This window comes from Aulonocara stuartgranti (genome assembly GCF_965226115.1).
Source record: "Aulonocara stuartgranti genome assembly, chromosome: 3".
Taxonomy (NCBI): Eukaryota; Metazoa; Chordata; class Actinopteri; order Cichliformes; family Cichlidae; genus Aulonocara; species Aulonocara stuartgranti.
The window spans coordinates 19,615,517-19,632,648 of record NC_138941.1 but is presented as its reverse complement, the minus strand read 5'-3'; the positions used below and the strand labels follow the sequence as shown (position 1 = coordinate 19,632,648).

At 42.6% G+C, this 17,132-nt stretch overlaps 1 protein-coding gene and 1 long non-coding RNA gene across 2 annotated transcripts in view; both read left to right on the top strand.

Moving 5' to 3' along the window:
* The window catches only part of LOC309700493 (uncharacterized protein), a 2,098,293-nt gene that overhangs the window by 754,854 nt on the left and 1,326,307 nt on the right, over nt 1–17,132 (top strand). Inside the window, exons 31-32 of the mRNA XM_082524046.1 lie at nt 1,200–1,373; nt 13,115–13,291. Of these exons, the coding sequence (XP_082380172.1) occupies nt 1,200–1,373; nt 13,115–13,291 (351 nt within the window). The remainder of the gene's footprint in view (nt 1–1,199; nt 1,374–13,114; nt 13,292–17,132) is intronic.
* Nucleotides 6,878–12,086, top strand: LOC309701458. Its single transcript, XR_014274997.1, has 2 exons — nt 6,878–10,265; nt 10,433–12,086. It is a non-coding gene; the product is annotated as an uncharacterized lncRNA (long non-coding RNA).

The window sequence follows — 17,132 nt, the reverse complement described above, 5'->3', positions numbered from 1 at the left end:
AATTAGTAGCTGTGTCCCAAAACGTCGGCTGCATCCTCCAGAGGCTGCATTTGAAGGCCGATTACGTCACAGCCAGGCGATGAAGGCTGTCCGTATTTGTCGACTCCTTCAAATGTGCCCGACAAATGCGTCCTTCATTTCCCCGAATTTGAAGGATTCGTCGGGTGTGTCCTTCGTGGCCCACCATATCCCAGAATTCATAGCGCGGCCCAGCCAAATTTCAGCTGCCAACAATGGCGGCTGCTACTAAGTTTTCAAATTACTCTTATTAATCTTTCTGGGTCACAAAATAAACTTTTAACATATTTTCAGGCGAGAAAGTAGCTGTTTAAACTTCAAATATGTAATGTAATTGTTTGCCTTTTTTCTGTGTTTTATTTGTTCCGGAGTAAATCGGTTTGGCTGAGATCAAAGTTCCTCCGGGATTTTCACACAGCTGAATAAACGTTAAACAGGAAACTGATTAAACAGAAGTGTGAGACGGTCGAGAATTTACGCCAGTGTCCTGTTATATTTTAGATAGCAAGGAGCAGACGGCCGAGTTTATTAAACTCCACCGAGACAGCGGTGACGCAAATCTGAAGGCTAGACCGTCCCATTTCACAGCCTCGCACTTCCAGCCTTTTCGATCTTTGAAGGACCCGGCCCACGTAGACCGCGAATACCGGGTCCTCCGAAGGATGCAGCCGACGTTTTGGGACAAAGCTAGTGTGCGATGTTCTTTCAGTGTTGCACTTTGTAGACGCTCCCTGAGCACTGGTCTCACAGCCAGCTGCACATAGAGACCAGTGTTGTTAGTCCAGGTCAGAAGATGACTTGTTGGAATGAAAATGAGCTTGTAGTTTGTCTGCTTTAATAATGTGACTGGAAAAAGGTGTTGGACTTCAAATATGTCCATTTCTTTCACACTTCACCTTTAAAAGTGAAGCCTTGTGGTTCCTGGAAGGAAAAACATGACTTTTTCAAGTCTTTGTCCTGTTTTTATGATAAATGTACGACTTTAATGTGAAACATTCAGAGTTTTTTCTCTTGTTGTGTTTGTTTGAAGCTGCTTCCTGTTGGCTTCAGCTGTTTGGAGTTTCCATTTTCTAAACTTCTACATTCTGAACCTTCTTCAGCTCTGAACAGATGATGAAACACTGAATGATTTCAAGCTCACACTTTGTCTAATAAACTTACATCTTTCATTCTTTATACAGATTGAGTCTCTGTGGTTTGTCAGAGATCAGCTGTGATTATCTGGCAGCAGCGCTGAAGTCCAACCCCTCCCATCTGAGAGAGCTGGCCCTGAGCTGGAACGAGCTGCAGGATTCAGGAGTGAAGCATCTGTGTGGTTTCCTGGAGAGTCCAGGATGTGGACTTGAAACTCTGAGGTCAGTCAGCATGTTTTAGTTGTGCTGAGATGAATATGATGTGAAAGTTGTGCTGACACTAAACTGCAGACATCAGGCTGATATTATACTGATCCACACTGAGGATCTTCATGGTAAAGTCTGTTTTCTTCTTCTCTGGTTTAGTCCATTGACTGCAGCAGAACAATGTTCACATTTCAAACAGTGAGACTCAACGTATGGCCCGCGGCCCACACGCGGCCTGCCCACCTTCCCTGATTCAGAGAGAGGGGACCCTGATTAACTGTGTAGTGTTCTTCCTCACAGTTCTAAGTATCAGACACAACAATGAATAATCCACAGCTGACTGTCTTTAGCAGGTCAAAGGTCACGGCACACAGCAGACAGTGGGAAATATTATAACTCTGATCATTTATCAGCACATATCCATATGTATAAAAACAAAGCTGACACTGTGAGACTTGATCAGAGGTGTGATCATCACAGCAGAGGCCTTTGTGTCAAAGTCACTGAGGATCAAACAGAAACACATGAAGCAGATTTTCCTGTTCTGGCTTTTTATAGCAGATAACCTTCAAAATATTCTGCAGTCCATCAAAAACTGAAGCAAACCATGAATCAACATGTGAACATGAGCTGATGCTGCTGAAGTGAAGCAAAGTTACAGAGGTTTGATTACAGACACAGCTGAGAGTTTGTAATCTGTCATCATTTTAAAAGGTTTACATTTCTTCAGTATATCCACATTTGCAGCTGCTACCTCAACCTCCACTTGTCCAACACAACTGCTGTCCACTGCCTCCATGACATTGTGATTTTGCTGTTGGTCTTCTGTCAGATCTTCATCAATCACTTCTGCACGGGGCACACCTTCAGACTCTGCAGCTGCATAACGAAAGCCTGTAAGATAAAATTAGACATAAGGTAAATGTACACCAATATTCCAATGACAGGTGTGTGATTCATCTGGAAGTTATGTGCAGATTAGTGTACAGTGATAGCAATTTAGTATGTTTTTAGAGGGGGGGGGGGGTTGTTTACCTCCGATGGGTGCTCTTTTTCGCTTCCGTTGCGTACGCCTTGAGTGCCGGTCCGAGTCTGATACAGGTATGTCGTCATGCCCCATGTGCAGTGTTGGTTCCCAGTCTGGATTTGTTACATCCATTTCATATGCTGGTTTGCCTGCAATAATGCCAAATCATAAGCTACTCAGTCGACATGATGTGGTTCTGCAGCATCACACATTAGCATGTTTTATCTCATTATCTATGACCTCAGCACGTTGAAAATAACACTAAAAGCCTTTCAAGAGTGATATGAATTAATTTAGAACTCACCGGAAAGAAAATGCTGTGAGCAAACCAACAAAAAGCTGGGGATTGCAGAGAACTCGATATCCGCTCGTCTCACCGCTGCAATCCAAGCCTGACGTCTTTGTTTAGTAATATCGGATACATGGGATCCCTCACGTTGCCTCCAGGATGGAAAACGATGAAAAGAGAGCCCGTTATCCAGCTTCTTGCCTTCACGATCGTGTGATCTAACGTTGCAACCGACAACACAACACGTACGATCCATAGCTGAAATGGTATCCTTTGGCTGGCCTACTGTCATGGCGGAAGGGGGCATGGCCCATCTCCCGTGACATCACGCTCCAAAGCCCTATAGGTGGGAAAATGTACCATGTCGACCAATCAAAAATGATATGGAAACATGACATTTGGTTGTTTAGCAAAAGGGGGAAGTTTTAGGAGTGACCGGCAAGAGAGAGCGAGTGAGCGAAAGAGAGAGAGAGTTTTGATACGTGAGAGATTTGTGACGTTTACCGTGTTTGGTCTCAAGTTAGTTTGTTGTCTTGTGTATTTAGTGTGTAGCTGTTGTTTTGTTTTGTGTGTCAGTTCTACTAGTGATCGTCACAGTTGCTGCCTTAAAGCCAACAAAGGCAGATTGCAGTGTAAACGCTGAGTGACACACCTGCTGTCAGACCTGCAGGTTTATCCCTGTGCTGTTCTCATATGTGTTAGAGTGACACAAACTATTGTTTGACACCTGATTGTTCTGTAAATAGTTTGAAATGATTATATGAAAAACGTCTGAGCCTTGGCTGCATTTTTTGGTAAATAGTACCATATAACTTTGTTGTTTGCAAAACGTGTGCGTATTTTTAAAAATGTACAATCTCTATTTGCATTTCAAGTTATGAAGATGATTCGTTAAACATGTGTGTGGTTTTTACAGTTGTGACCAGGAGATATTTTATTTTGTATTCTTATGATCACAGTTATAATCAGAAGTATCAATCATTAATCATTTACCATTGTTGAACCAGTTGACAGAATAATCTTTGGACCATATCTATGTTAACATTAATCTACGCAGATTATCAGTACTTTAATTAGTCTATTGTTGTTCTGTACTATTCATGTTATTTGCTTAAAGCTGTTTCACAGTTCTGTAATCACTCAGAAGCCTGTGGGGCCGGCTGGACCCTGCCTTGGTTCTATGTTCAGTTCTGCACGTACACAGGCCTTGAAAGTACATGCACGCTCTTATACAACACATGAATGTGTACACACACCCTTAGTAAGAATAGGAGGGTTGTCTGAGGACAGTTTTCTGATAGATATACTTTCACAATAGACACGAATAGATATACACACAACACACACTGGTTTTCTCTGAGTGCTGGGCTGAGTGGAAACATCTGGAGGCCTTATAAGGAGAACTTGTGGAGTGAGGGGAACTTCCTGAGTTCTGAGAACTGACTGATACTTATCATGGGACTTGACGTCATCATTGTAATAAAAGCCTTGTGAGATGCTTGTTCGGGGGAGATCGGCTCTAAAAGGCTTGTGATGCTCATCTTCCCCATATGTACATATGTATAATAAAAATCACTATTCTGACATCTACTGAGACCATGCAGTCGTTTGTCTCTTCCTCAAATTCGAACCTTAACAATCTGGTGCCGAAACACCGGTTTGAGGAGGGATATTTTAAGGAGCCTGGCTGACGGTCTAGTGGTGTCAGACGGACGGCCAGGGCTACACTGAGTGATGGGCCCCGAAATATGAGAGGTAAGCACCACCTGTTGATGGATCTCCAAAGGTGCCGAATTGGAAATTGAGCGCTAAATTAAAGGTTCACTCAGTGGGGCTTCTGTTCTGTCCGGGGTGATTTTGGGGTAATTAGTGTTAAAGGCAGGGAATAGTGAACTGAGTAAATTTATTGCTGTTTATTTTGGGGGTGAATTTTGAGTTAAGAAGTTATGTGTTTGAGTTAATACGGTTTAAGGTGTGTGGACACAAATAGATACGGTTTAAGAGGTTAAATGTGGGTTGACTGGGAATGCCAGCCAGTCAATCGGTAGTGTAGGGATAATTTGGTTTTGATTGAGTAGCAAAAACGCGGTTTTGGGTCTCAGGTAATTAAACTGGAGGGCAGGGTACCCACAGTGAGGCTTTTAAAATAAGTAAATTTGATTAGGACTGGGGCGCGGCCCCTAAGAATGCAGGCTGTTCAGCGTTTTGGCAGACGCCACATGCAACGGACGCGTTGTTATGTTTAAAGCTCGGTTTGGTCTACCGGGGGCACTTGGGACGCCCTTAATGGCCAGGTAATCTATGAGTGATTGCCTTCTACTGCATTAATTGGCAGGTAGAGTCGCGGACCGGCTGCCTCCTATTTAAACGTCAGGAGCTTGTGAACTTTAAGTAAAGCCAAAAGCGTGATCTGGGATATTCACGCCGCTGGTGGAGATCCGGGTGTCCGGGCGGGGAAGCAGTTTTAAAGTACTAGAACTTAGTAATGAGGCCGTTTTCAAGGCGGCGTACTTGAAACGGGTAATTGATCAGCAAGAGCGAGGCTCTGGGCTGAAAGATGCTTTTAAATTAGTCAAAAATTTAGCAACACCAGCAGAGAAATAGAGAAGTGAGATAAAGTTGTTCTGGCATATGGTGTTTTCTTAGGAATTCGAGCGCTATCGGGAGGGCGTTCCCGAGGCGTGTATTGACCAGCAAGGCGAGGCCTGGGCTATAGGGGCTTTTAAATTAGTCAAAAAAGTTAGGTGTAACCTCTTCTGGTATGACGTCTATGCGGGCCCGTGTGTATATAGATTATAAATTACCGGTGTGTGTAAATAAGTTGTATAAATCTGTTGGATCTGAAACTCCTGCTAAAAGACTTCCTCTCTACAACTCTTTTCTCTTCTCTCCCTCTTTCTCTCAGTTGGGATTCTGTGTGTGTATGTGTGCTGGAGAAAAAAAAGGAAAAGGGTCTCTCTCTGTCTCTGTGAGAGAAAAAAGGTGGGGGCCGAGTGAGCCCGCGGGGCCGAGCGGGTCCGCGGGAGCGAGCGTGTATGCTGTATGAGGAAGAAGGGAGTGAGAGGGCGCGAGTGAAAAGAGTAACCGAGTATTTGGTGATTTTTTATTATTTCAGAGGCACTGGGTAAGAGTTTTGACTTTAGCTGTGAGAGTTGTGAAAAGAGCAGGTTTTTCTTTTGTTGTAGACTGTGAGTAATCGGTGTTTTTCTGCCTATTGTGCTGCGTGGAAGACACAGAAGTGTAGAAATGTTTGTGGTTTATCTTTGTTTGACGTTTTATATAGAGTTGGTTGAATTAGGGTGATTTCTCCCGTTTGAGGGAGGAGTTGCATTGTGGTTATGTTAAAGCTTTGCTGTAGGGGTATGTGTGTGATTTTGTGCTGGCTTCGCATGATTAAATGGATGCACAGAAGTTTGTGAGTGAGAAATTGTTATGGTGGGGTTTAAAGTTAGTAAAGAGTCAAACAACGCCCACTGTTTTAAAAAGGCCTAAAACATCATAAAAGACACCTCACATCCTGGCTACTCCCTGTTCGAACTGTTGCCCTAAGACAGACGGTACAGGGCAATCAGAGCAAGGACTAATAGACTCAAACAAAGCTGTTACCCAACTGCAATAACACATCTGAATACTACAAAAATGTCCACCATGCCACTCTTGTGTTAATCTATGCACGGTCTGGAGCATGACTGTGGGAATACTTAGTATGTTAAGTATTCTATCTATTTTATTTATTGAATTTTATTGTTTTGTTTATTTTTTTGATATTGCTAGGGATGATGCAATGATCGGGGACCATTCTTAATTTCGTTGGTCTCATGACAATGACAATAAAGTTTTTGATTTTGATTCTGATTCTGAAATCCACCCTCCTCAAGAGTTCAATGATTTAGGCAGTTATGTTTATACAAATGCTAAATGTATGTTTAGTGTTTTCATACAGGTGTTTTTTTCTTAACCTGGAAACCTGAGTACGGCAGCAGAAGACAGGCCAAGCTTTGGCTAAAATTCACGGCTGGACACCAGAGTTGTCCTCACCCCTCCCGGAAAAACAAAAAAAGAGAGAATGTAGTTTGAGGCAGGTTTTTCTCGCTGTACTGCTCTGGGTGCTGTGTCCCTGAATCTCACCAGTGTTAACCTCTGGCGGAAGACATGGGGAAAAGGAAGAGATGTTCTTGGTAAATCACTGACACAACCCTAACACAAATAGAACCACACACAACCAGAGAAAGATATGAGAAGGGTGGGGAACAGACGCATGTGCGTGTTAGAGAAATGCCTCGTTTGAGAAAAAGTTAAATTAACCCATATACAGACGCACCCATACATGCAATGAAGAAACAGCTTACATACATGTGCACGTACATGCAAGGTTAAAGTCGCGACACTTAACATACACCTGTTTTAAATGATATAGTTTATCCACTACTGACAAATAAACCCTTTGGGTTGCAGGACAACAACGTAACGTCAAAAGACAAAGACACTGGTCTGATGATTGAGTGAGGACATGACAAATTTAGTGGTTAAAAGGGTCGACTTGGGACATGTTTTTGTTGATTGTTTAAGACAAATGACTACTGAATGATAGGAAATTCCTTTTTTAGGTTTCTAAACAGGATCTTAAGAATTTTAACTCGTACCTGTGTTGTCCTGTCAACTTGAGGGGTTATGAGTTGATTATATGGTGAGAAAAAAAAAAAACAAAAAAGGGGGGAGACGAGATCTCAGCCAACACAGCACAGCCAACACAACATCATTTTCCTGTTCGCCTGTTTTGTTTTGTTTTTGTTTTTTCTGAAAGCCGAAGCTGACCTGGACTCCTACCCTCCCCTCTACCATCGTTGCCCTCTCCGCGGCCATCTTTGACCCTTTGACCCCTGAAGGCCACAGCAGCTGGACTCACAACAACAATTTGAGGATGTCAACAGTGCTGCAAAAGAGCGATCTCATGCAGCAGAGACGGAGAGCACTAAACCAAAAGCCCGTTTCACTACACGGGGGAAATTCCCAGGCTGCGTCAGCTGACAGAGCTGTGACGAGACGCGCATTAAGCCCGGAGGAAAAGGGAGGGTGAGCAAAAGAATGCTGACCTCTGAGAAGAGCCGAACAGCAGAGCTGCAGAAGGCCGTGGAGCAGAGTAAGGACAACATAAACAGACTCCAATCTGACGTGGAAGGAAAAGACTCTGAGGTGTTTGCCCTCAGTAAGAGCTCAAGGCATCAGAACAGAAATTGAGCATGGCTCCGGAGGAGCTGGCTGCTAATTGAACTCATCAGTCAGACTTGGAGTTTCACGTACAGGACTTGTAATCAGGCGGAAGCTTGCTGGAGCAGGAGGTCGTCAGACTTGACGCAAAGCTCCAACAGCAGGAGTAAACCCTGAAAGACCATACAGAAGCAAAAGGGTCAAGGTACAAGGAGAAGATGCAGGCAGCTGCAACAACGGATGAAAACAGACCCTAAGAGGAGGGGAGGACCCTAGGCCATCCTTCAGGCCGCTGGTTTACCTAAACTACAGAACAGGAGGGTGATGAACACAAACATACACCAACACACGAATACACACTTCTGCATGCGCCGACTTAGAATGAAGAGAAACACACACATGAACACTTATGCACTCGCTAAGGGAGTAAAAACTGATACATACCCATGCACTAAAATCAAAATGTTGATTTAATTTACTAATAAGTGACACACAATGCCCCAGCTGCTGCAATGAAGAATGCTTTACTGACAAAGGCTCAATGCTGCACACGACAACGTCAAATACAGAATTTGCTATAATAATAAGCCCAGAGGGCATTTGTGTGGTCTGGGGAGCAGAGTCCGGAGCGGTTTGGTTATGAAAACGATGCCCGTGCGAGATATCTGGGGCTTAAGGCCTCGACTTAATTGTTTACTCTACACTAAAAAGAAAAGAAAACACTCTGAGCAGTGGTGCAGAGTGAAAACGAGGAATTAACAGTGTGAGTTTTATTTCAGAGCGCCACGTCATTGTGATGGAGATTTAATAAAGGAGGAACACACGGACAAAGAAGAAGAGAAGGGGGGGCAGCCCTTGAACGCGATTGCCTGAGGCATTAAAGTTCTGTACTAAATTCTGGTTTCCAGTGTGAGAAAAGTCACGCAGTGCCAGTAGTAGAGCTAGGTTGAGTGATGATTCTAAATTACTGAAAGTAAATCATCGTACACCGTTCAAGGTTCATGATAACTGGGATCTAAACTTTGTTGAACCCTAGGCAATTTGAACAGGTAAACGTCGAGTGACCAAGTAGCAGTAGAATAAAAGTCATTGAATAAGTGTTGAAATAAACTGGCAGAATTAAGAGAATTAAAACATTTCAAGAGCTCAACTTACTTAATGGTTCAATTTTGTTTCACGAACGCAAGACATATAGGTTTATGAATATGAAAAGGTTGAGGTGGTGTTGATTTGACTCTGTGTAGGTTTAGGTTGGTATTTTTATTGATGGGAAGAATATTCAGTGACAAGTCTTAAGACCCGGGCGTCTGCATTTTGTTTTTGTTATTTTTCCTTTTATTTTGTTTTATATTTTGAACAGTGCACTGATTTTTGTTTGTGAATCTTTTCTTTAAGCAGATCTGCACATCGGAAATTACAAGCATTACACGTCGGCGAGAAAATTGTTGTAAGTGAGTTTCTCCGCATTGAAATGGGTTCTGGAGGAAACACTTGTGGGGACAATTAGAAACGAGAGTCCCTGTTTAAAAAAGGATTCAGCGAGGTAATCCAAACTCAAGTTCTCGTTTTCTTTTTGAGATGACGTCATTTTGCTGAGTGTGGAAACTATATGCGATGACAGGTTTCACTATCAGCAAAGAACGGATGAATGGATGAAAGACTGGGAATAAAAACAAACGGACTGACTGGTAAAAGATGACAAGACTTGACCATGACTCAAGGTTAACCACCTCCACCTAGATAGGATAAAAGGGTGGATGAATTTATGTGTGTTTCTTTTTACAGGAGTAGAAGGATGACAAAATATTCGAGGATGAGTGAACCTTTAAATGCCATTTTTGTGTCTTGTGTTGTTTACAGAGGTAACTGCGCAGCGTTACCATTTACATTTTCTTCCCTACAGGGTTACAGTTTTAATGTTTTTCTATTACAGGATTTCTGGGCGGATGTGTGAAGAAACGGTGTTTATGGGTTAGGAGTTGGGGATGCTATTACACTGTATTCTGGTGAGAGTGTTGGGGGAGACACACCCTGTCTTGAAAACTGTGATTCTTTTACAGGAAATGTTTTTATAGCACCTATGGAATGAGGATGGCTGACTACGGTCAATGTGCTGCTGATGTTTGCTTTGCTTTGGTGAGAAGGGTGCAGTAGAAAACAGACAAGTGACATGAAAACAAGTAATAATAACAAATAACAAATTTGGGGACAGTTTGACCTAGAGCCCACTAACTGGCCATTAGGGGCTCTCTCTCTTGGAATAACATTGCCCAAAGGGTGAATAAAGTAAATTGTGGCAATAATAGTGATTTAATGATTGGAGAAACCTGAACATGATACTTGTCTGTTGTGCTGAACCGTTTATTACTCTTATGATTTGCAGGTGGTTGTAAATAAGCTGTTTACTTTAACAGGTTTGCTTTTTAGCTGAATTGCAAAATACAACTAGAACGATTGATTGAGACTAATCGCTACTAACCTGAAACTGAGGAGGTTCTATATAAGGAGGAATTAAAACAGGTATAAAATGCATCTGATCTTTAATTGCAGGTGGGACCATGAAGATTTTTTGGTACAGATTGCAGGTTGTTGCTCATTATTGAAGTGTGCTCATAAAGGTAAAAGCTATATAGGGGGTCTATCATTTGGTCTGTGTTTTAATAATTTAGGTATGGCAAAATTAAAGGTTTCTAGACAATTTAGGGAACGAGTGAGAAGCATAATTAGATGATCAGAAACTGAGTACTACACTCATGTTAGAATTGAGAATGCCCAATTTGTTTGAAGTCTGTTGTTCATTTTTATACACACATTGCAAATGTGCTTATAAGGAGCTGGCACTTAGTCTGTGAAGGTCAAAAGCTTCATCCGACAACGGATCGGATTGATATATTGGTGCTATTGACTTCACGTGCAGAGGGTTAAATGCATGCACGCTTACACACATAAGCATGGCATAGGATTGGAATAAACAAAGTCAACGACCTTAGGTTAGGAGAGCCAGCGCAGGAGAGGTGTTGGCTTTCTGTCTCTTGCAGAGAAGGGAACAGACGCCAGACGGGGACACGGAGATATGGGGACCCTTCACAGCAACTGGGGTCAAGTGTCATGGCCTTGGGGCTCCTTGAGAAGATGGATCCCATAACCACAGCGATAACCAGGAAGGGGTTGGCTAAAACTAGGAACACCAGAGACCAACGTGGTTCGAGAGGCTTTTGGCAAAAAGGGGGACACGGCGGTGACAACGGACAACAAACACACAGATTTGTGTAGCGACTGAAGGGTGGTATAACCCCGGAAGTCGAAGAAAGAAGAATCCGAGGGCGTTTCTTCACTCCAAGAGGAGGTGGTAAAGGGGCCTGAAGCGTGTCAGGCTGAAACTCGAGTCTGAAGCTAAAAGAACAGCTGGGTTGTGGGAAAATTGGAAAACAACGGAGGCGTTGGGATTGATAAGTGTCATAACGTGTTTGTTTGGTTTGGAAATAAATCCTGGTGTGAGTTGGGCTGGCAAGCCAGCCCAAAGAGGAGGAATGTGACCAGGAGATATTTTATTTTGTATTCTTATGATCACAGTTATAATCAGAAGTATCAATCATTAATCATTTACCATTGTTGAACCAGTTGACAGAATAATCTTTGGACCATATCTATGTTAACATTAATCTACGCAGATTATCAGTACTTTAATTAGTCTATTGTTGTTCTGTACTATTCATGTTATTTGCTTAAAGCTGTTTCACAGTTCTGTAATCACTCAGAAGCCTGTGGGGCCGGCTGGACCCTGCCTTGGTTCTATGTTCAGTTCTGCACGTACACAGGCCTTGAAAGTACATGCACGCTCTTATACAACACATGAATGTGTACACACACCCTTAGTAAGAATAGGAGGGTTGTCTGAGGACAGTTTTCTGATAGATATACTTTCACAATAGACACGAATAGATATACACACAACACACACTGGTTTTCTCTGAGTGCTGGGCTGAGTGGAAACATCTGGAGGCCTTATAAGGAGAACTTGTGGAGTGAGGGGAACTTCCTGAGTTCTGAGAACTGACTGATACTTATCATGGGACTTGACGTCATCATTGTAATAAAAGCCTTGTGAGATGCTTGTTCGGGGGAGATCGGCTCTAAAAGGCTTGTGATGCTCATCTTCCCCATATGTACATATGTATAATAAAAATCACTATTCTGACATCTACTGAGACCATGCAGTCGTTTGTCTCTTCCTCAAATTCGAACCTTAACACAGTCAAAATATCACTTTCTACTTGTATTTTAAATTTTGTCTGAATTTAGATAAATTGTGCTGATACAGTTGGTCAAAATGAGAAAATAACAGATTGGCAAGATAAACTGTTTTTAAAGGTAAAATATAGAGGCCACATCAAAAGTAGTCAAGAAGGGTTAAAGGCTAAAAGCAAAGTTGTCACCAAGTACTGTTTATATTTGTGTGTATTGCTGCAGCTTTTTTGAGTATTAATTTGGTGCCTTTGTGTGAAATAATGGTATTGTGAGTGATCCATATAGTCACAAAGAATAGCCACTTGTTTCTGTGCTACCAAAGTTCCCCGGCTTTCATTCAAAATGTGTTTATCGTCAGCACCTGCACATTAAACTACTTAAACATTATAAATGTCTTCAAGCTCACACTGAGGCCTGTGGGGTACTATCAGCCACTGAGACAGTACACACATTTATATGTGTTTGTATATGAATATTTCATACTTTAAGACTGCCTGTTTATTTAAGGGAGATGAACAAAATACATTGGAATTGTACAAAATAATATCATGGATGATAAATTAAATAGATTTTAAGTAGATGCTTGTGCATTCTTAAAGTCTTATATGTTGAACTGAACTATGTGATCTGTTCAAAGCCTTAATCTTAATTTGAAGTGAAATGTGCATTTTGAGTTTATACACTATGTATATAAGGCGACCGTTTCCTTTTGCAGTATTTTTGTGTGGTGTACTTTTCTATGTCTTAACAAAAGGGGAACAAAGGTGTTTAAGTTCACCTAGGATGATGTGTTTTAATTTTCACATGGTCTTGCTTGAATTTGACCCTGACAAAGGCGTATGAACTCTGTCAGCTGTTTGGAGTTTCCATTTTCTAAACTTCTACATTCTGAACCTTCTTCAGCTCTGAACAGATGATGAAACACTGAATGATTTCAAGCTCACACTTTGTCTAATAAACTTACATCTTTCATTCTTTATAAAGATTGATGGACTGTGGTTTGTCAGAGATCAGCTGTGATTATCTGGCAGCAGCACTGAAGTCCAACCCCTCCCATCTGAGACAGCTGCACCTGAGCTCCAACAACAAGCTGCAGGATTCAGGAGTGAAGCATCTGTGTGGTTTCCTGGAGAGTCCAGGATGTGGACTTGAAACTCTGAGGTCAGTCAGCATGTTTTAGTTGTGCTGAGATGAATATGATGTGAAAGTTGTGCTGACACTAAACTGCAGACATCAGGCTGATATTATACTGATCCACACTGAGGATCTTCATGGTAAAGTCTGTTTTCTTCTTCTCTGGTTTAGTCCATTGACTGCAGCAGAACAATGTTCACATTTCAAACCTTCAAAGAAGAAGAAAAATCCTCCACTGGATAATTCACTGTGAAACTCTCCAACTCTTCATTCCACCTTAAAGTCTGTCTGACACTGAAATCCAAAGCAAAATGTGCGTTTGCTTTACAGACAGCAGTCCAACACAAACATACACACATCATCCAAAACACAGTCCAACATCCAAATCTCCTCCACTGCCAGCATGAATGATGGGAAAGAGAAGGAGGAACACTCTGACATTCAGGGTTAGAATGAGTTTCATGAAGCAGACTGTGAAGATCAAAGCTGCATTAGAAAGCTTACATGAATGAATGAGTGGACAGAAGTGGACAGAGATCATCTGAAGCACTTCAAAGGCTTTAAATCAGCACATTTCTCTTTATTCTTTATCAACTCTGTTAGTTTCTCTCAGTTTTCTGTGGAATGAAGCTAACAGCAGGCTAATAAGATGCTGACCAGTAGGTTTCTATTAAAGGTTGTAATTTGTATATGAAAAAGTGCTTTGGCTCAGCAGGGATCAGCTTACAGGTAGAATACAGCTGCTGGATGGGATTAGCATGTCATAGCTATCTACCAAACTGCTAACTGGGGGATTTCAGGCCATCTATGGATCATTTTTGCTAACTGTTTATTCAGCTTAGGCTCACAGGGCTGCAGCCTGTGCCCTAGCTGTCATAGGGCAAGAGGCGTGGTCCACCTGCACAGGTGAGCAGTCCATCACAGGGCCAACAGAGAGAGACAGAGAAGCACTCTCTCACATCCACACCTACAGCCAATTTAGAAGCACCAATGAACCTAAGCAGCATTTCATTGGACTGTGGGAGAACATCCAACCTCCACAGAAAGGCCAACAAGCTTCAACCTACAACCTTCTTGCTTTAAGGCACTAGTGCGAACCACTTTTCCCCATTTCAGCCCAAATCCTGCATCTTCCTGTTTCTGACTCCAGGCCAGCTCCACTAACACTTTCTCATCAGACACTGCCACCTAGTGGAGGAAGTCTTAGTTCCATTTGAAGCTTCAGATTACAGTTAGTTCCTTTACAAAGAGGTGGAGGTGGTGGGGCCACAGCACCATCATCACTGAGTGCCATAGGACACTTAACCTTTGTTTCCATATGCTGGGAACTTCCTGTTGTTCCAAGGAGGACTGGAAAATGTGTGAAAATCTCCCAGTCAGTTCCTCACAGCACACTTCAATCATTTCCCTCCCACAGCATCAGGACCAGGGCTTTTTCTCTCTTTGCTCCCACTAAGAGATTTCCACACAAACACCTCATCAGTGGGACTCTCAGAGCTACCAGCCCTTTGCTACAATCACAAAGCTCTTCATTGAAATCAATGATATCAAAGCTGGAATCAAATGAGTCCAAGTCTTCTGCTGATTCAGCATCACATTCATCTTTGCTCCTTGTTCTGCATCCCCACCATGGACTTCATTCCTTTCCAAGCCAGCCTTGAGTGTCCTTTATTCAGCTCATCCTCTGCTTTACTTTTACACCTGATTTTAGCTGCTTTATCTCTCTTTCAACAAGTTTCTGTGCCTCAATCTTTTTCTTCTCTCCCTCATAACAAGACAGCTTCTTCTGCCTGAGAACATGTTGGAGTGATTTACTAATCCAGGGCTGCTTATTGGGGAAAATACTTCCTGTTTCCAAAGTAATCCCCATTTTTCCCAGAAAGAAATGTAAGTAGAAATCGATGATCTAAGTGAGAACATGAGCCTTTAAAAAGTCCCAGTGGGTGCAGTCAAAGCAGTCCCTCAGTCCCAGTATAGAGTCTTTGGTCCAGACTGGAACAACTGTGTGCCCAGTTTGAGCTCTCTTCAGTGCTGTGACCTGACAGACCCAGAGGGGCCATCACATCACATTTAGAAGCTCCCCTAATGGAGCCACAACACATGTCCAACACTTAGTCTGTCTTGTTGGACCAACTGGAAGAAATGATTCAAGGACTTAGTCACAGAACAGAGATTCAAATCTCCAAAATCCAACTGGCTGCATCAGGACATATAGTCTGAAACTCTGCACAGTTTCCTGTTTGAAGCTGCTTCCTGTTGGCTTCAGCTGTTTGGAGTTTCCATTTTCTAAACTTCTACATTCTGAACCTTCTTCAGCTCTGAACAGATGATGAAACACTGAATGATTTCAAGCTCACACTTTGTCTAATAAACTTACATCTTTCATTCTTTATACAGATTGAGGAGCTGTGGTTTGTCAAAGATCAGCTGTGATTATCTGGCAGCAGCACTGAAGTCCAACCCCTCCCATCTGAGAGAGCTGGAGCTGCAAGGAAACAACCTGAAGCATCCAGATGTGAAGCAGCTGTCTGATCTTCAGCAGAGTCCAGACTACAGACTGGAGACTCTGGAGTAAGTAGAGTGATGGAGTGAGTGGGTGGTGCTGTCAGCAGTATTGTACTAAACACAGTCAGTATGAAACAAAGATCCAGTGTTTCCTGTAAAGCTGCAGCTTCTCAGTGAAGCTGTGAGAGGAGAATGGTGACAGGCTTCAGGATTGGACACAAACACTTCCTGTTTCTGACCTTTATGGTCACCATGGTAACGGCTGACACGCTCTGATCAAACACTGTCAACAGCCAATCAGCTCTCTGAACAAAGCAGCACGCAGACCAATGACTGCATTCGTTTCCAAGTTTAAAGCAGTGAAGAACACAGTCTGTAGGTGAGGAAGAATTTAGTGAGAGCAGATGTTTGGATGGAATTCCTCCAGTTAACAGCTGGAACCGTCCATCTGGATTGTTGGGCTTGTTGTTGGGGTTCCTACAGAGCTCAGAGTGGACACACCAAGGTTCTTCTAATGAATGAAAGTCCAAACTCAAACTAGGAGGGAAAAACATTTTCATCAACTTCAATAAAAATCCAAAGATTAGAAAAAGTGAAGCAACAATGAGTCCTAGTACAGTCCCAGCACTGAAGTCCCTGCTGCTCTTTATACTGGATGTGCTGCATCACTGACTGACAGCTGATGAAGAGTCTCTGGAAACACTCGTTTATCTCCTCTGCTCTTCCTTCTTCTCTCTGCAGGTGGAGGTGATGATGGTAAACAGGACGGTGTGTGTGCTGAGAGAGGAGGAGCTGTGTCCTGATGATCCAGAGAGGTTGAAGCAGCAGCAGCTTGTGTGTAGAGACGCTCTGACTGGGCCATGTTACTGGGAGGTGGAGAGGAGAGCTTCATCCAGCAGTGACTGACAGAGGAATGAGAAGAAGTGCAGATGACTGTCAGTGCTGCAGAGTGAACTGCTCTGAGAACAGCTCCACTGTCAGACACAATGTAGAGTCCAGCATCATCCCTGTGTGTCCCTCTGGATCTGACAGAGGATCATCAGTGTATCTGGACTGCTCTGCTGCTGCTCTGTCCTTCTACAGTCTCTGCACAGTCTCTGTCTGACTCTGGCTTCAGACCCTCCTGGATCAAACTCACCTGGAAAGACTTTCAAACATCACTCAATAGATTTGAATACAGAATATATTTGATATATACTGTAGATGTACTGTAGAGTTGCAGTTTGTCACTTGTAAATACAGTCTGTGAGCAGCTGTGAGCTGAAAGATCTTTCTAGAAACACGAAATGTTTTCACTCTTCTGTTGCTTTTTCATATATTTCCACAACATTAATATTGATCCCACCTGTCTCACCTGTTTCAT